Below are 27916 nucleotides of genomic sequence, written 5' to 3' on the forward strand. Positions count from 1 at the left end.
CAAGGAAGCAGTACCTAAACCCTGTTGATACCAGCAAACTGTCTAGTGACAGCAAGGTGAAACCTCACTGGAAACTGGTGTCCTCTCCAGACACACTCCTGGCTGGTTTTCTGCCACCTAGGCTTTCCAGGTATTTCTGCTAAGGGTCTGCTACCTTTCCAGCTTTTAACCATCAGGAAGCTGAGACAAGCCAAATAGTCTCCGGTCAGGTCTTGTTAAAGTTTAAAATGCCTTTTTGGCAGCGCTCACTGTATCTTGGCGGATTTGGGTCTCTGTTACTTTCCTGTTTCAGTGACACTGTACTTTGAGACCCTCATCCATCAGAAAGTGTAAGAAAGTTTCCTCTTAGGAGAGCAGATTTCTGGAATTCCAGTGTTGTGATGGGGTCATTTTTTTTCTTCTTTCATAAGCTATAATTACTGTCTTGCACTGAGTTCCAGACTCAGCTTCAGTTGTTTGCTGCCTGATTTTGAAGGGCTTTTGCATTCTGTTATTTGCATTCTGTTTTTCATTGTTCTGTCTCTTTCAGCTGATCTGAATCCCCACAGCTCAGCCGGAAATAATATGATTCTGCTGATTTTCACTAATATTAATGAAATATTGCTCCCTGTGCACTTTCTAGGTGTGTCCAAAATATGCGTATGAAACCAAGCATGGACATTCATCACTTAATGAGCATTTTAGCAGTAAAGACTTCTATCAGACCAAAGTAAAGTCATGAACCACTGCACTGAGTCTTCTAAGGCAAACTCCCTCATACTCAAACAAGCCAGTATCTTGGGTTGTAGACCAAAGCTCATCTCCCTTGGTATGTTAAGATACAGGAAACAGCATGTTGCAGAAGGTCATGCGAATTGCAAGCCATTGCACTTTCTGAAGTACAGCTGGAATAGTCACCCTCTCTGGAGCATGACAAATGGGAGCAGATCAAGGGGAAACCCGGGACCAAGCAGTTTGGCCTTAAAAGGCAGACTCAAGTAGAGGTATTTAATTAGCGGCATCTAAAAAGGTTAGGGCTATGCTACTCTACCTAAAAGCCATGCTGGGTACATGTGGTTTGTTACTGAAAGGAAGGGCCTGACTCCTAAGTGGAAAATTAGGACAAAATGTGAATGCAATGAAGGTGGGTTTTTTTTAAGACAAAACACCACTTTCCATAAAAGATAGTCAGGAGGTTGGGAAGAAAAGCATTTAGAGCAGTACAAGGACCCCCCAAAGCATTACTGACACCTGGAAAATGCCTACAAATCTTAAAGGGAAATGCTACATACTTCTTTGGGGGTTGTTGCTTTGATTTTCTTAGGTGTTTATCTTTATTTCTGCTTTTCTTTTGTCCATTTTATTGCATTAGTTAGCTGTCTGAGATGCTGGACTAACATCCCTGGAACTGATGAGCTTTGCATGCAGAAACGTCTAAGCCAGTTTTACTGCTTACCCTTTACCACCATGCCCACTTCATTTACCTCAATTCTGCTCTGCCTCCTGTCTCCTAATGGCAAGAGAATAGTTGGGAATTTTTATAGTATCTCCTTGATGCTCAGACTGAGAGAGTTGGCAGGATTGAGGGGGGAAAAGGGAATGGGGCTAGATGGAGTCTGTTGTGCTATGATATCATTGTCTAACCTCAGACCAGCTCGTTTTTTGCAATCTACACATCAGCCATCAGTTGCTAAGAACCTTTCCATTATTTTGGACAAGGATCTAATTAAAACCAGAGGTCTGGAGGGGAAAGGCTCAGTATCCTATTACACGTTGGCCAAATTGTTGAATTCCCTGCTATTTGTTAGTAGCTCCGATTGTGTCTTCTGTTCCCTCACCTAACTGAGCTGGGCTAGAGCTTTTTTTTGTGCAGTATTATCTGGATCTCCCTGACAACCTGGCATCTCTTCTGTAACGGGTGCTTTCTCTTTAACCTTTGACGACAGCGCTGTTATGGGCTTGTCCGGCTTTGGGTAGCAAACAGACACAGGTCTGTGCACCTTCAGTGTGGGCTGCGCTGTTTGCCATGGTACTGATAAAATTGTATCTCCTCTTTTTTGCTGTGAAAGCATTGTAACTAATTCCTGTAGTGCAGTGCAGTGTAACATCTCTCATCAAGTAAAATAACCTCAGCATTTCCTTGTTAGGATTGACCTAATGACAGAACCCGGCTTGAATAAAACTAATACCCTTTATTTCAGGTAGGAAAATGAACAATAAGATATAATATGTATTTTTTGGGCATTATTTAAAGAGTATAAATCAGTGATGTACAAGAAAGAAAACAGGGGGGTTGCATTAACAATGCAGTGGGCAGTTATACATCGAGGCTCTTGTAGTGTCTCAACAATTCTCTGAAGAACTCTTTTGGAGGGACTTACTCTAAGGGTTTTGTTGGTTGAGTTCTCTGTTGTTAAAAACAATTTCCTGCCTTAGCTGACACTATTCAACACTAAAACATGGAGGAGCATGTTCTGGTTCAAGAGTAACTCATATAAAATAAAGACAGTTTTGCGTGGTTTGGAAATAACCGGGAGAAAAAAGCAACGAAAAAATCCTATCCTTTCCTGTAATTAACCTTTCTTTTGATATTCCAGATGTGAAGGTTGCAAAACTTTCCTTTTGGATACTGACTGGCATTAACATCTGTCTCCACATTCCCTGGGTTTAGGCTTCTCCAGTTTGCAACGTGTTGTTCTGGTCAGAGGTTGATTGTACTACCAGTCCAGTCCAGTCCAAGGCACTGCCTTCCCTTCCTGCTGTCAGGAGGAGGTGATTTTCAGGGATAGCACAATATTATAGGATAATATAGTCTCACCTTTTCCATGCCACAGCCTAGTTTCAAGCCTGTTGGCAAAACTTTTACCCTTATGAATTCCTCAGTGATGAGTGCTGTTCCTTTGACTGATATGCACAGGCAGGGGAGCATTTCTACATCACTGCCCAAACTTTCTACCACATACTTAAATAATTTACATAAAAGCCAAATCTGCATGTGAAATGCTCCCATGAGTCAAGGTTTTATTTGCTGTGGATCCACTCTGTGAGTGGGAGGAAACCTGAACTGTCTTGGATGAAATGGCCTTTATAAAATATGGATCAATTTCCTAATATTTATGTCAGGTTTTACTCATCAATTTTTTTTCCCTCTTTCTTACCTCAGTCTGCAAGTACCTCACCAACCTCTTGCTAGCAGTGCTTCCCATGGACCTTAATACTAAATCATTAGAGTTTCTTCTGTGCCTGTATCATTAAATAGGCTCTCTCTGATTTACCAGAATGTGGATTATAATAGGGGCATTAAAAAGGCATGTATCTGTAATTGCTTTTTAATGCCATTGCTATTCATGGGTAATTTTAGTTTCAAAGTAACCTGGAAAGTCATGTAAAAACATAAAGCATTTGATGATAATGCCTTGCCAAGGAAAATTCATCATACATGATGGTACTTCATTGAAATACTGTTAAGGATCCTGGAATGCAGCAGGTTTCTAGGTGTAATGTGTTATACTTATGCAAGTCAGACTCAGTGTTGTACTAATTATTGCAAACTCATAGGTAAAAAACTCATATGGATGTTTTCTATGAGCATTATTAACAATTACTGCTCCAGGTAAGACAGACATAGACTGATCCTTTAGTAGTAGAAAAAAAGATTTAAACTGATGTTAATTCAATGCTGTGTGGAAATGCATGTCCTGCATTCATACAGCAGTCCAGCTTTTTAGAAGTGAATGACGTAGTTCCCAATGCAGACAAAGCTGAGTTAGAACTTTCTTAATGGTTTTTACATCATTTAACATGTATCAATATATCACTTAAATCTCAGCTCAGGAAGGATTGCTCTCCAGAATCCTGTGGGATGGGTACTCTTCACTCTGGGCATCTCTTAAATTAGTAACACCCCCACAAAATGAAGCAATGTGCTGCCGAAATGTCTCCTCTGATGACTGCAGTAGCAGCATATGTGTGCTTTATTTAAGATGATGTGCCATCAAGTGCATATATTTCATATAGGCAACATATAAGTGTGACAAACATTTTCTAAAGAGATTCTGTGTGTCCAACCTGACCGAGTCCCGTAGAGAAGACCCGTTTTCAGAGGATGGCTACCCAAGGGTCTCAAGCTTTGTATCTGAAATAACCATCCACTTATAAGAATATTTTATGTAAGTACAAATATATATAGTGCTCCAAAGTATACATGTGTGTGTGCAGACATCATTTCTGCATGTTTGACTCGTGTCTGTGTATATGAATAGTTTGTATAAAAACTTTTGGAGCTTTATTTCCTAGCAGAGGATGTTACATTAATTCCTAAAACCCTGAGCAACCACAGCATTGCTTTGCAGTGTCAGAGGGGGAAACGTTACAATGAAAATGAGGCATACTTTTAATTATCTGTAGTCATTCAGATGAAATCTATAATGAGCTTGATAAATGCTGATGCTCCAGGCGTCAATTTTTCCAGTGACACTAGAACCAAAAATATCCAGAAAGGCATTGTTAGCTTAGACTGCACAATAGTTTTGAGGTCTTGGTTAGTAGGAATAATTAAAATGACTTATGTAAGATAAGTGTCATATCTCTGTCAGCAACTAAATGTTAAATGTTATTATAAACTAATTACTTCCTTGAATTGAAAAGAAAACTGTGTCTTAGCTGCTAAAAGACTGCTCTTGCCTAAGCTCTTTACCAGTGTATTTTCACTGCCATGAGATGCCCTCGAAGTGGGTGAGAAGCAAGCCTGTACCCCTGGGCCAGCCAAAAAACCTTTCTGTAGCAAGAAGTCAGAATCTGTTTCTGAAATTCATCAATTGCTAAATAAGTAAAAGCAGAAGCAGTCGATGCTGTGGAGTTTTTCTTTGTGTTTCTGACTGCAGGCTTGCTGCTGGAGTGGGGAGGAAGGATCCTTATGCCTCAGCCCTGCTGCCCTGTTTCCTTCCCATGTCCATCTACTGCAGCTCTGCACACCTGTAGCCTCCAGTGAGCCAGCTCACCTAACTAAAGCCACAGGCATTGATCTGATGGTTTCCTGCAGACTTTTGCTATTGAGTTAATGTGTTTAATTGGTTCATAAAGTTTTCTGACACGTGGCGGAGTCAAGGAATTAGAGGCAGCAGAAGCGTGCAGCAGAGAGAGGTGAAGAAAAAACCCCAAAGAAAAAAGCTAAAACCCTAATTTACCCTTACCACAGTGTCCTGATTTTGCTGGCGATTCCTTCTTTCCTGCCTGAAAAACATGAACGTGGAGCCTGACCTGACAAACAGGGATGGTGATTTGTGTTATCTCCATTGGAGGTCCCACTGAAGTCAAGAGTTGGTGACAACCAGCCTCATGTACCATGTTGTGGTAGCCACAGGTTAGAGACTTAGGACAAGCACTAATGTGGCTGTGTTGCTTTTTGGTGTACTTGCTTACCAAGTATCTCCTGTTTAATAATAATAATAAACATAAGCATGTAAGAGGTGATGAAAGGAGGGCTGTGGAGGGATAATGTCAAGAAAAGGAGAAGGAATCAAAGGATGAATAAAAATGGCTAAGGTAAAATGCAGGGAATGTAGGAAAGCAATTAATGGGTAAGAAAGAGGAAAGGCAGGAGAAATATTTCAAACCCCATCTTTGCTCTTAGATTCCTCCTCCCTATAAGCTCACTTCATGCCTCAGGCCCATGTTTTTCTTCTGCAAACACCTGAATCACTCATCCCAATTCCAAGTCTTATGTTGAAGCAGAATTAGTTGGAAATGAGCCATCATCCTCTGTGAGTATAGCTTAACGTTGCTTGAAAAATCACTCCAGGCTTTCCAAAGTCACTTGAAATGCCATATGCCAGCAGCAGATGCAGAGTTTGGGATGTGCTCTCCTTTTACAGCGGGTGAGACAGTCGGTACAGGGCAAGAGCAGCCCAGCATCTTTGAGCCTGAACGGTGGAGGATGTGCTTATTTTGGAAATGGGTTAGAAAGCATGCAGGTAAATCTTTGTGCAAGAAATGATGTTTCTAGCAAAGCCAGAGAGTGACTGTGTTTTTATTGGATCAGAACAGTGTTAGCAGGAGTCTGTGATCTCATGCAGCTTTGCTTGCTCAGGTGAAAATAACCCTTACACACTTGAAAACCACACAAGCATTCATAGTCAGCCTGCAAACAAAAGCATACAGGGTACTGAGACAACATACTGGTTGGTAGGCTTGATAATTAAACATAGATTTTTGCACATAAATGTGCTTCCACATCTCTGCTGTCTTTATCCAGGGTTTTAAAAGGGTTTGTGAGAAAGACAGAGAGACATAGGGCAAAATGGAGGCATATCTGTAAAAGTCAGCAGTGTTCTGCAAGTGAAATGTAAGTATGGCCTGCTTAGACCAAATGTCTCCTTATTGTGGCAAGGGGAAAACTGAGGGTTTAATGAAACAAACCCACTATTTTATGTTTCAGCAAACTGGCAGAAATGGCAAGACAGCTTCATTTAGGTGAAAATGCAAATGCAAACCTGCAGGCACACACTCAAAAGCAAGAGTAAAATACGGAGAGGATGTGATTGTTTGTTAGAGTCTAAGAATAAGCCTAAGCTCAGTGACTTCGTTAATATAAGAGCCTGGCTTTCTGAAAGCACTGCAGATGCTTGCATATAACCCTCAGTAATCCAGAGCACTATTCGCATGTTTTTAGCTGGATTTTAATAAGTTCTGATTTTTCTTGGAATTACTTACATTTCTCTGTTTATAAATTTTTCCTGTTCTGACTAGTTTCCTTGGATGCTTTCAATAGAATTCTGTGCTAGCCTGAAAACGTTCAGATGAAAGTACACTTAGAGAGTTTGCCCAATCTCCTCTGTTCACGTACTTCCCTATGAATGACACATTTAATTACATGAAGCATTTCAAATAGAATTTGACAGCTTTACAACCCAGTATCTCCTAATAAAAATATGCCATCCTAGAAGTGTTACAGGGACTATAAAGAGTTTCTTTTACAAAAGGCAGTACCGTGATGTTAAAAAAATAGTGCATTAAAATATTATGTCTGTCACTTATGGTATATGTACTTCTTCTGAAACATCTCAATGTTTTCTAGTGAACCTTTTGAGCCATGATTTTACAGTACCGTGTTGCCTGCACCTGTAACTCTTAATGCTGTATTCTTCATGCAAGATCAAAAGGTTTAAGAAAGCCTCTAGATTATCTTGAACAAGTTTTAGCGGAAGTATAATAATAGGAAGTGTGTATTTCATCTGAAACCACAGTATCGTCATCTGAGGACCAGATCCATGGAAGGGGAGCCAAGTTGTTTGAGAGCTGTGTTAGTTCTTAGTCTAGCCAAAGCCAATTTAGAACACTGAGTTGTGCAAATCTGTCCGGGTTCAGCCTGCAGCATTGCAGTGCCCATTGCTTTTGATCTTTGCCATAGATCCTTCAGAGGTGTAGTAGTAGTTCAGGAGTTACTCCCTACATAATGCTTTAGCTTTTGGTATGTTGCTTCAGGGTTTCACAGCCACCTCCATTATTCTAAGTCAAAACTACTTGATGTAGCTCACACAGTAAAGTATCCTTAAAGCAGTCAGTCTACATAGTTTGCCTAAACGTATGGAACAGTATTGTTTCCATCAAAAGTCAGCCAGCTAGCACTGCCATCTCTCTGTAGCTGACTGTGATCTGTGGCTGGTGTTATTCTGGAGCCTGTACTAAAGGTGTTTGTTTTTCATGACATACTGCCCGGCTGAAGCGATGATTTCTATTCTTCCACTACACAGGGAACCTCAAGGAGGTAATATAACATATTGCTCACAAGGAGCTCTTCTAGGACAGTTCTGTGAGAGAGATGGTGAAAACTATCAAATGCTGCTCTGCTATATTGGAGTTGGCTGTTGGAAAAAAAGGCAGAACATCTTTGAGGTTAAGATGGATGGGATGCAGTCCACAGAATGATAGAACTCCAGCCTGGTTTGTGTTGGAAGGGACCTTAAAGCTCACCAGCTCCAACCCCTGCCACGGGCAGGGACACCTTCCACTAGAGCAGCTTGCTCCAAGACCCTGTGTCCAACCTGGCCTTGAACACTGCCAGGGATGGGGCAGCCACAGCTTCTCTGGGCACCCTGTGCCAGCGCCTCAGCACCCTCACAGGGAAGAGCTTCTGCCTAAGAGCTCATCTCAGTCTCCCCTCTGGCAGGCTAAAGCCATTCCCACTAGGTCTGTCCTTCTGTGCCACTGTCAGAAGTTCTGACTTAGGTTTCCAGTGTGTGCAAGATGAGCAGTTTTAGTCAAAGCTCACAGCAGTTGGTGCCATTGCCTCTTCTGCTGGAGAAGTTCTGCTATGTTTCCGTGCCGTCTTGTGAGGACAGAGCAAACCTTGCTAGTATTCCTTTCATTCCCACCACACATCCCATGTGGGTTGCTTCTTCCTTTAATGACCATCTGAGGTGCAGGGTACCTAATGCTGTCCCATTATCAGTGACTACCCTGAGGGGCTTGGGCAAGCTTAAGCCATTTTAGAGAGAGGATTTGTTTTTTGCCCATCTGCTTTGTTGGATGGGTTGTTTATTGTTGTCCAACATACTATCACTGCAACACTGGTTAGCATTAGCATCTTCATTAATGTTTTGGAATTAGAATGATTAAATGATACAGCTTTGGCAAATAAATGTTTGCTATAAACATTACAATAAGTGATGGAAGCAGGGTGTTCACTGAGAGCCTGGAACAGCATGGGAGGCCACTGACGGGCTTAATTTCATTTCAATCCTTTCCCATTGAAGTCTGGGGAGGTGAGGTTTATGGTTTGTTTTCCAAGCAGCCAGGAAACAAGAAAGCTCTCAATCACTCAGTGACTGCCAGCCAGGGAGGCGGTTTCCTCCCTTAGTTGTTCAGATTTGTTTGCTTGGGCTGTTTCTTTAGTTTTCTATATGCTGCAACCAGATGTAGTGACTAGTTCCAAAGGCAGGATGCTTGTAGGCTTCAAAAGCTGTGCTTGCCCCTCTTGTCTTCCAACTCCCAGCACAGCAGAGAGGAGCTATTGATAGAGAACCTACGTTTCAACACACTGTCCAGGGGTAGCTCAAAGCATGGCTTTAGCTTTGACATCGTAGCGTGTGTGCATGAAAGGTTACTGTCTTTGTGGCAGATATTGCTCCACTCATGCGAGGGGATCGGAGTAGGATTTCAGTGTGGACTTCAGTAGGCACAGGATTATATAAATTCCATCGACAAACAAACTGGGTAGGAGTACAGAGACACCCATTTCAAACGTACTGTATGATCTACTCAAATTGTCTATCGACAGGCAATCTGAAACAGGCCAAGGGCTACTACCATAAAGTCAATATTGAAACTTTGGATGCTTGCTTGATTTCCTTGGTATTATAGCTTTATTTTGCTCCCCTCTTTCCCTCAGAATTGTTTGTGCTAATTAAGCTCTGTGAGTTTCCATCTCTCAGGTTCTTTAATTATGACATTGCAGTCCCTCTATGGCGGCACACTGGAGTGTGGCAGATAGGATATTATGAAGTGGAGACATTCAATGGGAAAATGTCCAAAAGCATTTCACATCACTTAAGATGATTAAACAAGGGGAAAGAATGGGGCCTGGTTATAAAAAAATATGTAGTGGTTTCCTGAGCAGGATGATGTTAGGTGCCTTGTGCATGGGAAACTCATTACCCATGTTTCACTCATTCCTTATATTGTAATGAGAAAGAAGAATTGAAAAACGCCTCTGTGAATATCACCTTTGTGGGTATCAGGAGGTACTTGCACTGAGATCACCACTGCAGAACAGCAGGATAAACAGATTTGTTTATTCCTCTGGATATACCTGTGGAGAAATACAGCAATTCAAGAAATAGCAACTAGTTCCAGTGTAAAGGTCAGACTGACCTGACTTGGGATGCTTGAGAGTTAATGGAGTATGATGGTGTGAGGAGGCAGAGGTTTAGATGACGTTTTTTATCTCTGCTTATATGCCATCCTGTTTCACTCTCTTCACCTCCCCCATTTGTCGGCAAGGTTTGAAATTCATAGCCAGAGGGGTTTTAATAAGAATTTGTATAGTGGAGTCAGGCAGTACTTGGATGGAGGAGAAAATGGGCACTTTATAATGTGGAAAGATAAGAAAGGGTAGCAAGCATCAGTAAAGGTCAGATATGTGTCTGAGCTGCTGCGAAGGAGAAGCACCAAGGTCAGATTTCAGTCAGCTTTGCACTACTGGTGGCTTATTATGACCAATGCTCCCACAGAGCAGGTACAACAGCATACTGTCATCATTTAAGAAGCCACAGGAACGCTTAATGTTCTTCCTAAAAACACCAGCTCTTAAAGGAGCGTATCTGGACTGAGATGTTAATCAACAGCAAAGGTAAGCAGAAAAACAAACTTAAGAGCATGAAAAGTTTATGCTCCTCTCAAAAGCTCAACAGGTTCCCAACACCTTCTGTCTGTCATAAAAAGCATCCCTGTGAAACCTCCTAATCAAAGAGTGCATTGCTGGGATGCTTTACTCCAGAACAGAGATGTCCATGTGTGACCATACTTGAAAGAAGATTCAAGATGAAGTTTAGGGTCTGCATTTCCAAACCATTCCACAGGATAAAAAGTTGCAGAAACAAAGATCAGATCATACATCTCATTGCTGTGAGTGTTGCAGTGTATACGGAGGGTACCCAAGATTCGTTCCTGGGCAAGTTAGACCTCTGAATCAAATAGCTGACAAAGCACAAAGCACATGCTCATATTTGAGGCTGCTTTATACCCCAGAAGATTCAAAAGAAAACACAGTGCTGCTTTTAGAAAATTGATTAAGGTGTTTCTATTTCAAGCATGGGATTTTAGCTTAGTGTCCATTTCCGACTTCACTTTACCCCATCTCAAAGCCCTAGTTAATGCTTGATGGCAGTAGGCAGATCACACCACATCCCTGGTATTGGTGACTGGGTTTGGGTGCCTGCTCAAGGAAAGAGGCCCAGGTCCCTGCTTGCTCACTTGTAATACTAGCAGTCAGACAGTGCTAGTAGAAGCAGAGATTTATTATTGTAAAATCTTGGGTCTATTTTGCTGGCCCTGCTTCCTGCTGAAACAAAGGTCAAGTTTTATGCTCCATGTCAAGCCAGAGCAAGGCATAGTCTTTCTGAGATGGGTAGCAGTGAGTCACACACCACCCAGGCTGCTGTAGAAACATGTACCAGATCATCCAGATGTCATATTGTTTGGTTTTAAAGCAGTGCTGTTGAGTCTCAGTTGCTGGGTGCAGCTTAGAGAAACTTGTAGATTCATTTTGATAAATAACAGTGTTGGTGTCTTCCTTCCCCCTTGTATCTGTGTTGCAGCAGGATGACCTGGAAAAGGGAAGGTAAGCAAGGGAGTTTCATGCTGAAAGACAGATAGAAAAACAAGCCTGTGTGCTGTTAGATATTTGCTCCTTAGGCTTTTGTCTACCAGTTTCTCCTGCACCACCAAGGAAAACCCTGGTGTCTGCTCCTGCTGTGGTGATGCTTAGATTCTTCCTGAGCAGCACTAACATGAAAAGTATACAGTTCTTGTTGGCTTTTTTTTATAGCCTGATATTCTATACTGGCACATTAAAGCAGAATTTGATAGCAAAATGCACATAGCTGAATGATAGATGTACCAAGGAAGAAAAGCGTTTTATTCCAGCTAGGACAAACTAGAAAAGGCTGGGTATCGGGAAATGCATCATGACAATAACATCTGCTGGGTGCAAAGTAATCTCCTTCTGAGACTGGTGGGATCAGCATTGATTTGCAGCTCGATAAGGCAGACCTAATTTGATCTATAGCATAGTTGGCTTCTAGGGAGGTCATCTGTGTGATCCACTAGATCGTTTTCCATCTCTAACTTGTGTGACTCTGCCTTTCTGACTCTCCCGAGGTGATGAAATATCATTGCAACCTTCTGAAATAATATAGTGCTGCCTGGAGAGCAGGGACTGACTTTCTCATTTGCAAGTGAGAGGCAGCGTGTGAAATTGCCATTCCTGTCACTGGATGGACTGAGTAAAAAGTTTGACGTGTTTAAAACAGGACATTTCCCTCCTCCCCAAACAAACTGCCTGAGACACGTTGCAGGGGGCTGGGAAGGGGAGGATTACAGGTTTAAATAACTTTCACCCCATTCCCTGAGGCTTAGGTTAGTGGAAGCTGTTCGACACCTGAAAATGGCTCAACAAATCTGACAGGTAAGCTTCCTGCTGATTTACAGAGGATGAGGAAGTCTATGCTGTCTGCCGCAGATCAGGGGGGATAAAGCTTGTCCTTCTGAGCCATCAAAGCTTCTGCTTGTTAATTTGGCTCTAAGAAATGTAAAAGAATCCTCAGTGCTGACACACAGTGACTAAGTGCATAAGTAATTTAACTCCAGAATTGCATCTTTGGAGAAGGAATGAGAAAGTTGTGGTGTTGCCTCGACTGATTTTCTTTAATCATAGCCAGCTCTCGATAACGTCGGTTTCCGTCTGTTCATGGAGTGCAAAAACCTGATAATCATCTGGTACTGCTGAGCATTGTAGCTGACAACATCTGAAACGCCAGACATGGTGATGAATTGCACTATGATATATTAAGGTTATTCTGATCCCTGCTCTTCAAGAATTACATTGATCCAATTAGTTTAAGTAGCTTGCCATCTAAATTAATTTACTTTCCTCTATTAATCTTTTTTACTGTGGGTCAAAACCACAAATGTAAATCAAGCTATTACATTGCATATCTTTGTGGGGTGGGGAGGGCTGTTATTAAATTACCTAATAGATACATATGTTGAATTCCATGTTTGGTATGTTAAACATTATTGCTCTAATTGGAAAGCGGAGTGGAATCTGGGTGCTTGTTACGCTTAGTTTTCATAACCTTTCAAGTAATGCCTTTACATGACTTGCTGTCCCTGGACACTAATGCTGTGTGCTTGTAGGGCTGTCCAGCTTTTAAGATAATAGACATGCTGAAAGTGGGGCTCACGGCTTCTTTCTCTGCCAGAAATTGTTGGACTGCCTGGCAACACATCTTGTAGAGGTCCCCAGCCTCTATAGTGTGGAAAAAACCTTTCCTCTGGCTTGCTCCCAAACTAGCCCTAGCATTGTACGTGGCAGGAAAACAGATGTCTCAGTTATTAAACTGGAGGAGTGTTAATGCAGACTCCTGAAAAGCTTTTTTCTTACAAAGGTGGTACATGAAATTTCCATGATTTGAAATCCTACTCTGGCTTCTACATCGGGGCATACTTTTTCTGTTATTAGGTTACTCCAACAGTGGGACTCCATCACATTGGTTCTCTTACCAATTTTTTACTACTCACCCTGAGAATTCCTACATTCAGCTGGTATTTTCATCAGGGTAGATAGCAAAATTCATCCTGATAGGGACACTGATGACAGCTACACCAGGAATATGTTTACCTGCAATTTGTTTACCTGTCCTAGAGGATTAATTTAAGTCAAACAACCTGGGTAACGTGGCAGGTCAGGTTGCTGATCACAGTGCTCTCTTCTGGTATCAAAATCCATGAATCTATGAAATGTTTTCTGAATCTGTGCCTGAGGGTAGAATGAACAGAAGCAGAAAGGTCACCTTTATCATCACTGCTGTCAAACCCTTTGGAAATAGCATAGCACAAGGCAAGTGTCTTGCTTAATCACTTTGACCTTATGCTACATCTGTTCCCGTATCCCTTGCCTGTATTTTGTCCCATCACATAAAAAAATCACTCCTATATGAAATCCCCTTTCCAAAAAGTGCAGAGCAGAACTCTGTTGGCTTTGAAAACAATGGGATCTTGCCTTTTACAAAGGCAATCATTGCCTGCTAAGCACAGAACTTAGCAGTGTTGCTATATAAATAATAATGATAATGAATAATGCCGCTGCTCTTTGTGATAATGGGACCGTAGGAAACATGGATACAGCATGTGTTGTTTCAGGCAGGTCCTTGTAGAGGTTGCAGGCACAAGAGGTGAGACAAGTGTTGGTGTCAAGTGTGTCTAGTGTCACCACGGGGTGGTTTAAGGTGTCCCTGTGGAGCTGGTTGGTGAAATATATGGAGTATCTAAATCAACACTAGATGCTTGTTTGGCACCACATTCTAGGTGTGGTGGTTGAGATCCAGAGCAGGTCCTGTACAAGCCACCAAACGCTGCAGTGTTTGAACATTCAGTATCTATTAATATGCTTTTATTTCCCACAAGCTGAAAAATGTGAAGTGAGAATATTCTTTATGTTGGGGCTTTGCTGTCTTAATCTTTTGATGTTGCAGTTTCCTTCTTGATGTGGTCTTGTTTCATTTGTTATTTTTTTCCTTCTCTCTTAAGATAGAGGCTTTTAAAGATGGGTTTTCTTTCTAATAACTCTTTGTTCAGTTCCTAGCACAACCAGATCCTGGTCATGACTGAGCCATTAATGTGGTGGAAATAAATCAGTAATGAAAATTAAATGTGTGTTCAGGTTCCAGTTTTAATGTTTATATAAATTACAAGACTCTGTACTACTTCCCACTAGTATATATGCACTAGTGCAGCATTAAGCAGCTTTAAGTAGAAGAAAGAGCTTGATTTGTTCAAATGAACATCCCAAGGGGGAAACACCTCTTTGAAATGGAACAGACAGAACATGGTGAAATGCTGTGCCAAAGATTTTCAATAGTCCAAACTCACCAGTTTTCTGAATATGATGGTGGCATTTATCTATGGTTTCCTCTGTACTGGGCTTCTGCATTTCACTGGAGGGTTTGTCAAAACTCAAGCACGGTTGTGTTGAGTACGGCTTAAGACCTATGTTAGGAGTAAATGTGAATATGTATTCTTCCTTCTGGCCTTGTTAAAAATGTTCTTTAGCTGAAAACCAGATCGATAGCAAGACTTCTTTTTTACATATATATATATACACACACATATATATGTAAATAGCAGATGATGCTTTCCCTATCCCATGGGTTTTCTACAGGAATGTTTTTTTCATAGTTGTCACACACATGCCCCTCTCTGGAGAGTTCTAGGAAATGGCAATTGCATTGTATCATTGCCAAAAGCAGGAAGGGAAGAACTAAGAGCATGAGAACAGAGCGTCTCATCACAGACATGGCCTCTTGCTGTCTCCTGATGCATTATTTCAAGTTGTTAGATTTCCATTCATGAATATCCTTTTCAGATGATCAGAATAAATCCAGTTCTCTAACTTCCATATGCTCTTGTAGTGTTTTAGCTTGAGTTTGTTCCCTTTACCCAGAGCTAAACTAGTCTTTGGGTGGTTACATGCTGTTGAATACAACACATTATATAGCAAACTAAGTAACACAGGGAGAATATTTTACTTTTCTACAAACATCATTATTTAACAATGCTCCAAATGTCAGATTTAATGTAAAATATATTGAAAATTATGTGGAAGATTCAATACTGAAATGTGCAGTCCTCACACAGAAGAGAAAGCAGTCTGGAAAGCTGTAGTCACAGTTAATGAAGGAAGTGTTCATGTACTGCAACGTCAGTATTTGGAGTTATATCTTTCCTTATTTCGCTCACAGCCCCGGTAAGTCATTGTATCTTTAATGCTTGGCTTTGATTGCTATCTTAAACGGAACCACTAAAGGACAAAGTCAAGGTGGATGTGGCCTTAATATTACATGTGCTCTGTTTTTTTCCAGGGGCCTGTTATCCAGCAGCTTCACAGAGACCCATTATTTGAAAGACGGCACTGACGTGGTCCTCGTACGCAATTACACGGTAAGGTTGGTGTTTCACAGGTAGATGATGCTTCATCCTTAAACGCCAAGGTTCTCTCTGCCGGGATCTGAGCTGTGGGATGAAACAGCTCCACGTGTGATCTTTTCTCATTGTTGCCTTCAGTACCTTTTTGACTGCTGTGATCCTACACATGAATTTCTAGAGGAAGGCTTTAAAGGCAAGCTGCGGGGTTTTAACCAGGTGACTTTTAAAAGCCGTAAGATTTATTCAGCTGCTTGAAAATATACCCATTAAAACTTTAAAATAAGTGAAACCATTGTGGATCAGTTATGGAAGAAAGTCAAGGTTCAGTCAGGAAGAAAGCCCTAAATATCTCATTTCCATAGTGCAGAAGTTCAGATCGGAGGTTTTGAAAGCTTGGGTATATCTTTCTGCATTCGGGAGTTTGCTAGAGGGGGCTGGTTGTTTGGGTATACTTTCTAAACCAGCCCATAAGACTGTTGTGGATATACGTGATACTTAAATATATATGTGTATACGCAAGTAGATAGGTAGGTATGTGTATATTTATGAGTATGCATATATATAAAAATATGGGTAACATGATCCTGGTTAAAATCAGTAGTTAAAAACTGCTTTTTATAAATAGAAACAGTTTAAAGCAGTAATGTTGTTTTCCTCTGACAGTACAAACGCCTTAATTAGAAACAATGCAGCAAGTGATTTTAATTACAAAGTTTATCTTTTCTCTGCCTAAGTCCTATAAAGTATTGGTTACATTACGTTATTTATTTACTGACACTGTCAGAAGAGGCATCGTGCTTTGTGTTCCCATCCGTAACAGGCTTTGCTGGTGTCAGTGAAAGGCATTATTTCTATGCATAACATCTTACTTATGAAAAAGCATCATCATTATAGCTCCAAGTAAAGCAATCATTCTGAAAGCTTTCAGTATTTTCTTTCTCGCTGGATGCTCATATCTTCTTCCAAATCGGTTTAGTAGTAAATAGTCATTTGTTTTAGAAACTGGAAGGCTGTATAGACTCCTAAAGGAAATAAATGGAAGAAATGAAGCACGCAAGTCTTTGACAGATTAACCTACGTTAATATGAATATGTGTATGGCTAATGGTAGCTAGGCTTTCCCTTACAAAAAAATATCTGTTTTCATAATGGCAGCAAGTCATGATTAATACTGACAGTGCATTTTGCTGCCTGAAAGATAATTTTTTTGAGAGAGATCACTGAATTCATTTTTCATTAAATGCTGCAATATGGTTTCGAAAAGATAAGTCCCTGTGATTTTATTTTTATATCTCGTCTTCACTGAGGACATCAATATAGTCTGTAGTTGTAACCAAATCCAATTTCCTATTGAAAAGTTGCTTAGTCAAATTCTGCTTGGAGGTCGAACCGAGTCAGGTTTGTGGAGTTTTGTCATTTGGGGGAGTTTCTAGCACATGAATCAGTGTCCACAATATTTTTCTGGTTTATAGCACTTGAAAAATCTGCAGTTGTCAAAAGCTGGTGTTTATTAAATGATCTCAGGTAAAGGTAGAGTTCTGCTTTAAGTCTGACAAATCAGCCGTGGTAATTAATTGTTTTTAGGGGGTCATCCATTTTATTACTGCTTTACAGGAGTAAAAAAGCTTTGATAGGAGAGGGGGAAAAAAAGAAATCCTGCAGTTCAGTGGAGTTACTGAGCTAGAAATCAATTTTCTACCAGTCCAATTGCAGGCCATGGTCTGATAAGTTTACATTTTTGGTATTGAACTTCGGCATCATATAGCAGGTGGGTCTGAGAGAAACTGTGAAATGGGCCACAACAGGGAGCTCAAAGTTAATAAAATGACAAGTTGTATGTGGAGAGGGAAAGATATCAGGCCCTTTGCCATAATTCACTTTGATAAAGACAGCTAGACTGCAGCAGCAGGCTGCGTGGAACGAGATGTCAGCTTGCCCTCCCCATTCCACTCACTACTGTGCTTAAGACTGGTGATGCTAAACTCCAGAGACTGCCTTCTTAAGAGCTCTGCCTTATACTTAACTTGAAGTGATGAGAATAAACCTATTTTATATTTCACAATCACTATATAAGGGTCAGTGCTGAGGTGGGGGGCTTTGTTTTTCTCATCTCTTATCAACTGGATGCATGTAACTGATAATATTAAATTAAAGAGAAATAGTATACATTGTAAGATACATTGAAAACTTTCACAGCCCTGGCAATTGTGACTGAAGCAACCTTCCCCCCAAAAAATCCAGTGTATGACTTCTGCCCTTCTATTGTCACTTTATCCTTTCTAATGAGTTACTCAGTCTTTATGAGTCCTGATGATAAAAATACCCAAGACTAAAAACCTATTACCCTGTTTCCATTGTTTCTTTCACTGAGAAAAGCTATTGAGATTTAGCAAGTCTGACGTTACTGTTCCATGTTCAGTTGCTCATGTTGGAAATACAAATGCTCTAAGCCTAAGCAATTATTTTTCATGGTTATAACCTTATTTGCAGAAAATTCATATCTGAATTATTGCATCTTGCCCAGCATTTCATGGCTATTGCTTTCTTTAACAATATCAAGGTGGTCTTTAGAAGTCTGCTGTGTGTGAGGCTTTGTAAGTGAAAGCCATGCCCCAAAACTGAAAAGGTTAATTAATGCAGCGGGATGGATGTGAATGAACCCAGTAATAAAAAGGCACAGTGAGATGACTGTCAGGTTGAAGCATGAGTGATAACTTTCCTTTGCACTAATAAGATAGGAACCTTTTACAACAGTGTTTTCAGTTTCCAGGTGGCATTCAAAGGAGTCATGAGAAAAGAAATGCTGGACGTTGACACAGTCACGGCTTTCCAGCCAGCCACGTAATTGGGAATGTAATATAACCTTTAGTCAACAATAAAATTAACCTTGATCCCAGACAGATATGTGTGTGTGCTGAGAAAGTATCTCTGTTGTGGGTGCCTTTTGCAAGCAGTGGATTATTAAGGAAATACAATAACCTAGCCACAAAATGAAATTGGATTGTTGCCTCTCAAAATAGAAGACCCTCTTATACTTGGTTGTCCTTAATAACATGCAGCCACTCGGTTAAGTAATTGAATAAAAGGTTTCCTTTCCAACTTGTTTCCATCCCCCTTCATTTGCTCTGTGATTCTTTTCAACCTATAGGGTTGGGATTGGCCTTTTAGTACTTGTCTTTATGCATAGCTGCCTCCTATAGGCATACATACATGCAAATGTCCTTAAATAAAAATGTGTCTCTATAGAAAGTAGTAATGTGTCAGCCAATTTGTTAAATTGATTAATTTCATAAAATATTCCATATTATAGCTTTAATTAAAATAACACAGAAAATGGTGGTCAGATGGGCAATTTAAACTCTATTGACCTCTTAAAAACATAACCCAAGAATCATAGAATCATAGAATAGTTAGGGTTGGAAAGGACCTTAAGATCATCCAATTCCAACCCCCCTGCCATGGACAGGGACACCTTCCACTAGAGCAGCTTGCTCCAAGCCCCTGTGTCCAACCTGGCCTTGAACACTGCCAGGGATGGAGCATTCACAACCTCCCTGGGCAACCCATTCCAGTGCCTCACCACCCTCACAGGAAAGAATTTCCTCCTTAGATCCAATCTAAACTTCCCCTGTTTCAGTTTGAACCCGTTACCCCTTGTCCTGTCACTACAGTCCCTAACGAAGAGTCCCTCCCCAGCATCCCTATAGGCCCCCTTCAGATACTGGAAGGCTGCTCTGAGGTCTCCACGCAGCTTTCTCTTCTCCAGCCTGAACAACCCCAGCTTCCTCAGCCTGTCTTCATACAGGAGGTGCTCCAGCCCCTGATCATCCTCATGGCCCTCCTCTGGACTTGTTCCAACAGTTCCATGTCCTTTTTATGTTGAGGACACCAGAACTGCACACAATGCTCCAGGTGAAGTCTCACAAGAGCAGAGTAGAGGGGCAGGATCACCTCCTTCAACCTGCTGGTCACGCTCCTTTTGATGCAGCCCAGGATACGGTTGCTTTCTGGGCTGCAAGCGCACACTGAAGCTGGCTCATGTTCATTTTCTCATCGAACAACACCCCCAAGTCCTTCTCCTTGGGCTGCTCTGAATCTCTTCTCTGCCCAACCTGTAGCTGTGCCTGGGATTGCTCCGACCCAGGTGTAGGACCTTGCACTTGGCATGGTTAAACTCCATGAGGTTGGCATCAGCCCACCTCACAAAGCGTGTCGAGGTCCCTCTGGATGGCATTCCTTCCCTCCAGGGTATCAACCGAACCACACAGCTCGGTGTCATCGGCAAACTTGCTGAGGGCGCGCTCAATCCCACTGTCCATGCCAGCGACAAAGATGTTGAACAAGACCGGTCCCAACACCGATCCCTGAGGGACACCACTCGTTACTGGTCTCCAGCCGGACATTGAGCCATTGACCACAACTCTTTGTGTGCGGCCATCTAGAGCAAACATTACAAGCCAAAAAACTCCTCTGACCCTTTGGGTTTAAAAACCACCTAAGGTTTCCATTTAGGAGCAGTCTGGAATCTTTAGTAGAGGGACTTATTAGTGAATATTATGATTTAGTGGGACAGGAAAGAGGCTGTGAGTGTTTCTGAATGCTGTAGCCTCAAAAAGATGCTCCCTTTCAAGTAAGGGGAGTAAAAGCAATATGGAAACTAGAGAGCAAAAGGTGTTCCTGACTACTGAGATGCTTTCTCTTTTTCACAATCAGGGTCACTGCTACTACCACGGCCATGTACGAGGGTACCCGGACTCCTCAGTCAGTCTCAGTACCTGCTCTGGACTCAGGTAAGCCAATACTTCACTAATACTTGAGCTCCTTAAGAAATCATCCTTGTACCCACTGAGGTTTTGGTTTGCCTTTTAATGAGTATGTCAATATCCACTTTCCAAATACCCTTTGTTCAAATGATGGTGCAATCTCTGTGAAAACATTTTCCCTCTAGTTGCTCTGATAATAGATAGCAGTTAGGGTGTTTTCCATGATGTCTCTTCTCTCTTGCTGCCCATCCTTCTCTATACCCCTTTATAGCAGTACGATGCTTAGCACATTTTGGAGCTGGCAGTGTCCAGTACCCCTCCAGTCCCCCTTGTCCTCAAAGCTGTGTCACCAGTGATGGCAGGACTCCTTTGCAGCTGTGAACTCATGCATGGTCCAGCTGCCTCAGCAGTAGGAGAGATTGCTTTAAAAATACGGCTGTGGAGCTCCATAAATTGCATTCGTGGCAGATATGATGCTCAGCATTAGGATTTAGCTACTTGCTACCACAAGAGTAACAGATTCGTATTGCTGAAACCCAAACCTCTTCTGAGCTTGAGAAAGGAACAGGCTGACAACAGTTTAAATGCACAATGGACACAGTTCAGGAAACAATTATCTTCCTTACTTGGACAATCAGAGACTGGTATTTACTCACAGAGCTGTTCCAAATCACAGTAATTAACTGTAAATTGGCTCTAGTGTTCTCCCTGGAAAACCCAGTTTTCCTGTCAGATTTCCAGCTGTCTCAACCTTTCTGGGTTTCATTTATCTACAAGCAGCATGAGTAGCTGGAATCGTTTTCCCTTGATTTTGCATTTTGTGCAATAGTGGTATTATCAAGGCTTTAGTAACAGAACTGTGGGATTGACAGCAGCAGAGAGAGCAAAGAGTTTGTTACCAAGACCCTTATCCCTGTTCAAGGGATCCATTTGCTGTAGCAGGTGGATTCCTGGGGCTCATTCCTACATGGGACTCATTCCTACATTATAGCATCTTCCACAGGTTTACTCTAATTAACCCTTTGCATGGACCAGTCTGCATTCACTAGTCATGCTCTCAGTCTGTAAACACACAATGTGGTGCTCCCAGTATTTTAATTACAGGTATTGCATTGCTGCAAGCTCCATAGGGAATACTTGCACCATGTAGGACAGGGTCTGCGCTGATGTCTTTTTCAGGAGCTACCTAAGAAATGATAAACTCTCAAGAGAAATCCCTCTTCTCCACGTTAAAAGCATTTTCTTCCTTCTCTAATGTGCTGTTATTGCCACTGTTGAGCCCACAGAGTTGTTTTCCAGTTTTAGATAGTCAGGTATGTCAAGGCAACATATGCTGGCGGTGACATTTTTGTCTCATCTGGCACTACTGCAGACTAATTCCCAAAGTGCAAGCTGAGAGTATTAAGCTCCTTCCCCATAGGAAAAGTGTAGCAGCATCTTTTTCAGAACAAAGTTTCATAAGTTTCCCTGCAGTGCATGTTTTGCTCTAGCAGGACAACAACTGAGGACTTATCTCAGTATCCGTGCCTTTAGCTGCTGTATTCTCTCCTGAGGTATGTGAAGAGAGTGTTCATGAGAACAGTAAATGATAAGGCTGCCTGTTGAGTTACTCCACAAAACTCACTTGGCAGCCTCATGGCCAATAGTAATAACTTCCAGTCACTGCCTGTGTTTGGTCCAAGTCAGTGATGCCTGTTTGAAAGCCATCATAATGCACTGTCAGCAACTTGAACCACCCAGGCTTTCTCATTAAAACTGGTTAGGAATCAACTGTCAGGTGGTGTGAAATCCCAAGAAGCTTCTCTGAGGTTCTGAGAGCACCAGGCACCTTCCAGAATCAGACCCACAGGTCACTGTGTACCTCTGCCACCAAAATATTACTGTGCCAATGCATCCCTTCAGAATGTGGGTGAAAGATCTAGTTGATCTCGATCGATGTTGCAGGAAGTTGATCAGTGATCAGGAAGATGTCCCTGCTCACTGCAGGAGGATTGGAATAGATGTCCTTTAAAGGTCCCTTCCAAACCAAACCATTCTATGATTCTCTGATTTACTAGATGTGATCCAGTCTGAAATAATATGAGGAGAGATAGGACAGTTCAAAACTACCTCATGGCTTACTTTGTGGGCAACTTTACCAGTATTGCAGCTTGAAAGAATAGTTATGGATAGGATAGGATAGGATAGGATAGGATAGGATAGGATAGGATAGGATAGGATAGGATAGGATAGGATAGGATAGGATAGGATGATGTACTTGCCCACCAACTTGCTGGAGTGGGGACTCTTGTTTTCCCATGGCATGACAAAGACTGCAGGGACATAGAGACATAAACCATCATGTGGTGATGGAGCCACATGGTGCAATCCCTGGAGCAGCCATTTCACTTGCAGCAGCCGGTGGAAGGAAAGACTGGTCTCATTCTCAGGGTCTGTTCCTGGCTTTGTGACAGTTTCTAAGTGAACTGGACAAATCTCTCTGTCTCAGTTTCTCCATCTGTGAAATTCATTTAATGATCCCTACCTACCTCACACAGCTGTTGCATGGAGCTGAAGTTTAAATGCCTGAAAAACATCTAAGGAAAGGAAGTGCAAGCTGTTAGCTCACTGAAATCTCAGAGCACTAATATCCTCCCACTCCTACAGACAAGCACCTTGGGCATTGTTCCAGGCGTGGATAGGTAGGGACTGTGTCTTTTCCCCCAGATTAGGAGAGTTCATTAAAAGAAGTGAAACTAGTCATAAAGAATAGGTTCCACATTTGGTATGCTCTGAAGCCTGAGTGCTCAGCAGTAGTCAAAGAAGCAAAAAGGAGCATAGGAATTACTGAGAGAGAAATAGAGGATAAAAACAACTAAAAAAACTTTGTTACCACTTTATAAATCCATGGGGCACTCACATCTTGAATTCAGTTCTGGTTTTCCCTTCCCCATCTCCAAAAAGGAAGCATTATACCCAGAAAAAGTCACAGAGAAGGGCAAAACTTATGCTCAAAGGTAAGGAACAGCTTTTATCCAAGGAGAGAAAATAGACTAGGATTTGTCACTTTTGGAAGGAGATGATGGAGAAAAGGGATATGATGAGACGAGACTGAATGTCTTGCTGAAGAGGGGACAATTGCTGACATTTTTTGTAACCCCAAAATTAGGCGACATCAAATGAAATTATAGAGCAAAGGGAAAGTACTTTTTTATTCAACAACTAATGAAGCTGTAGAGCTCCCTGTCATCAGTGGGTGTCAATGTAAAACGTATCTGTAGATTCAAGAAGGATGAGACAATATGGGGACGGGAGCAAGAAGAGGCATCTCCAGGGCTGTCAAACCCAAAGATGGCCCTGGTGCTCCTGCTGTCAGAGCTGGGGGTACCAACTCTGCTGTGCTGCTTACGTTCTTGTGTCCTACTCCCAAGTATCTGCTTTTGGCCAGGGCCAGAGACAAGGTGCTGAGCTGGAGCTACTTTGCTCTGACCTACTGCAATCATCAAGTTCTTACAGTACAGCCACACAGTTGATCCTTTGAGAGGTGTTGTTAGCTAGTAGTAAATACAGCATGGTTACTCTATGATGAGATACAAGAAGAATCAAGTGTTAAATCTGCAAACTAAGACTGTCTAGGTTTGACTAGCTGACGTTTTTCAGGCAGGTAGAGGGGGTGAGGTATGAAGATAATGAGAAGTAGACCCATATCTCTTATACACACTCACTTATCCCAGCTATGTCACATCCTCTCAGACATAACATTCAAGTGCCTCGTTTCATGTAGGATTGAAATGGCATAAATAGTTGGATTGACACTGATAGCTGCCTAAAATGCAGGTTAGAGGAGAATATAATCGTGCCATAATCTGTATCCTGCTGCTCCTCCAGAGGAGGAAGAGCTGAATGGGGGAGAGGACACAGTAAATGCTGAATGCAGGAAATGGGAACAATGGGTAATCAGGATTTCCAGCACTTCCATCTGGATAAGAAAGCCAATTAGACTGTCAAAGCCTGTGGGAAGGTGAAGGTATAACAAAGTCAAGTAGTTTCCTTCCTGTCCTCGGGAAACACCCTTCTGTTTGTCTAGCTCAGAGGCTCTTCAAGTCCTTAGCAAATAATTTTGGCATGTAGCCACCAGACACATCTTCTGGGATGAATTTGTGCAGACTCAAATGATTTTTCCCCTGTTACTTTCTCTGCAAGTGCAGAACCTAGTAAACACACATCAAAAAAAAAGCAGCCTGAAGAAGGGCACAATCTCTATGGTCCGGGGGCTGGAAGAGGATGCTGACATGGGGATGTTCAGCTACAGTGACCCTACAGTGGGTGAAGTTTCTGTCAGAAATGCCTTGTTAGTCTAAGGATAGAAATCTCATAGGAAGCCTTTTGAAAACACCAAAATGCTCTTGAAAGTCCTAAGAATCCCTTAGAGTTGCCCAATTTCTAGATAATAAACCCATTCACACATACAGAACATATTCCATCGTTTTCCAACCCCATCAGTGGCTGAACGATGTGTCCACAGAAAAAGTGATGGGGATAAGGCCCCAGAACTGATCAGACTATTGTTTTTAATGGGATTACATGGTCATGGTACATGAGGCCACCAGCATTAGAGCCATCCATTTTCCACATGGTCTGGCTGAACTCACGGTGTCCCAGACACAGTCAGCTGAAGAGGGGGGTTAAATATGACACTCCAGACATCAACTATTTAAAAAGGGAATGGAAGTAGGAAACCAGTGAGAAAAAAAAACTCAAATTCCTCATGTTCCTCAAGCATGATTTCCCCACAGAAAGGGAGATTGCATCCAAGAATGAGGTTAGGAGAAAATCCCAGCTGAGGAAAGCTCCGGTTTGGATGTGTGCTTTCCCGCGGTACTGTCTGAAGAGCTTTTGGTTCATATAAACATCTCACATGGTTTGTAAGTTATCTGACCGTGAAACTACTGGAGGTTTTTGAGCTCTACATACAAGGCATTCAGCATCTGGGGTTTCATAGCTTCTGTATTCTGGTTGTTTGAGTGATAAACAGCTCCTGGATCATGATCCCCTCTGTGTTCTGAGATGAACAGCATGTCTACTCTTTGAGAGTTGTGCACACACTGTCCCTAGGTGCACAGTAATCCCCCGAGCATCACTGTTGCTGCCAGGACAAGCATGACAGATGATGCGTACCCTGCTGTTTGAGCCTGCCCTTTCTCCATCAAGTCTGTGTCTGACAGCACTTAATATAAAAGCAAAACCCAAAACCCTAGAAACTGAAACTAAATATCTTTTTATATTGTGTAACTTGAAAAAGCATCATAGGGGCCTTAATGTGATGTGCAGTTTTAAATCAAGCCTCCTTTTATTGTTATGCCCTTTGCTGCACAGTGGTAGAAAATGTGCTCACTAAATTGGCACTGATGCCAATGTCTCTTTCCTTCTTCATTCTTCTCTGCTTTCCTTGGTCTGCCTTGTCATCCTCCCAGTTGAGTTTGCATGTGACGCTTTCTCTGATAACACAATTACTGCTTCTTGCAAGCCAAATGCTGGACATGAAATTGCATTATCACTCTCAATTCAAGTAACTCCCTGCTTAAATTCCAGGCATCAAAGTTGCAGACCAGTATGCATTCACTCTGGATAAATGTGTCTTGCACCAAGAAATGATTAAGTGTGTGCTACAGTAGTCTCTGGGTATGATTGTGTTTTAGACACTGTGCTACAGAATATATTTTCAGCTTAATGAAAGGCACTGGCTGGAATAAAACCTATCTGACTAATGATGTGTCTGCGTGAGAGCACCTTTACCAGCTACTGCTTTAACCTCCCTTTGAGATGTTGCCCTTTGCTGATTTGGGTCAGACTTGTTATTTTAATGGAACCCTGATGTGCAGTAGAGTAGGATAACGGTATTACTTGGGTCTTGTGTGATGGTCCATCAATAGATAATTATTGTCTGTCATTACTAAAATTTGCCCCATTTTAAAGGTGGGGAACTGATGCAGAAAGAGGTGAATTGCTTGTCCAAGGCTGTGGTGGAGACAGGAGTGCTTCTGTCTCTGGAGTCCAAGTCCCATTCTCTATATTTCCCATTTTTTTTTTAAGTGAAAGAATGACCAAACCATTTGGAAAATATCCAAAGATCACCCAGACCATTAGAAAAACAGTCAATACATCATCTTTTCATTTATCCCAGTCGTATTCATCTGCAACTATTAACACATACTAAAAGTGAAGTTTTCAGTCATTACTACATTTTTCTTCTTCTTTTGTTTGTTTCTCTACTTACTGTCCTGGGAATTTGTTATACAAAGTCCTAGGAATGGAGAATGTATAAGAAAAATAAATTAAAATGCCCCATCACTTTACAGATTACTTTCTGATATCATGCATGTTGAGAAACACTGTAGTGAGTAACTGTGGTACATCCATCGTGAGCATCAGGAGAACAGCTCCTCAGGGCCACAAGGCTCCAATTGTGTTATCTATTCACCTGCATTTCATTGTAGTCAGTGATGCAGCTGTGGGACCAGATCCTTCACTTTTGCAGCTGTAGCATTAATTATGACATGAAGGTCCTATAGGATTTTAGGTGGTGCATGAGCATTGCACAGTTATTCACAGTGTCTGTGGGCAGAAGCCGACTTAATGTGAGTATGTGGTGCGTAACGATGTCAGTCCTCAATAGTCAATTGATTTCCTACAAACTGAAGACATCTAGAATCCTCTTCCAGTGGTAATAGAGCTTTTTATTATTATTGTTTAGCAATGAGTATAACTTTGAGCTTCATTAAAACCAAATGTTTAATTGCATTCATGGATATCAGATTTATTGATTTACTTAACTTTCCCTATATAGTACTCCAGAATAATATATAACAGTTTTATATGGTGCTGTCCTAGCCAAATTTTACTTCAGCATCACAGTTTCTCAGACAAGTATGTGGTGATGGTTTATGTTGGCTGGGCCTTTGCTTCTGCTGACAAGCTGGAAAAGAAAAATCCCATTTATATTTTGAGATTTCCTAAAGCCTGTTGATTTATGGAATATGACTGAGCTTGCATGAGGCTTTGTTTTGGGCTTTCTTTTTAAGAGAAAACAGTATCACATTTGATTTTATCGACAATTTAAATAGTGGGATTATTCAATCAAATTGTATTTCCTTAATTGAGAGATTCTTGGCAAGTTCCATAGGAATTAATAACAAATTAATTATTTAAGTTATATTTTAATTTCTTTTTCATTGAGATGAGGAGTTCTCCCATCATAGGCCATCTCAGATACGCATTCCCCATGTGTCCATGTGGCATGTAATGACATACAGTGGGCAAATACCAATGAGTTGTTCATGTTTGGAGCTGATAGCAGCAATGTGGATGTGGTTTATTTGGTGCTGACCACCAGACATGGGCAGGAATCAAACCCTGTTGAGAGGTAGAGTAAAATATTAGTTCAGACTCAAGACCGCACTGAAGTTGCTTCCAGTTGGCTTAGAGCCTCTGAAG

At 41.5% G+C, this 27916-nt stretch overlaps 1 protein-coding gene across 1 annotated transcript in view; it reads left to right on the forward strand.

The window, feature by feature from the left end:
- Positions 1–27916, forward strand: part of ADAM12 (ADAM metallopeptidase domain 12) — a 187251-nt gene that overhangs the window by 88834 nt on the left and 70501 nt on the right. The window contains exons 4-5 of the mRNA XM_062635218.1: positions 15618–15696; positions 20394–20470. Of these exons, the coding sequence (XP_062491202.1) occupies positions 15618–15696; positions 20394–20470 (156 nt within the window). The remainder of the gene's footprint in view (positions 1–15617; positions 15697–20393; positions 20471–27916) is intronic.

This window comes from Pezoporus occidentalis, unplaced genomic scaffold (genome assembly GCF_034315485.1).
Source record: "Pezoporus occidentalis ecotype Australia unplaced genomic scaffold, CSIRO_AGI_Poc_V1 ctg45, whole genome shotgun sequence".
Classification (NCBI taxonomy): Eukaryota; Metazoa; Chordata; class Aves; order Psittaciformes; family Psittacidae; genus Pezoporus; species Pezoporus occidentalis.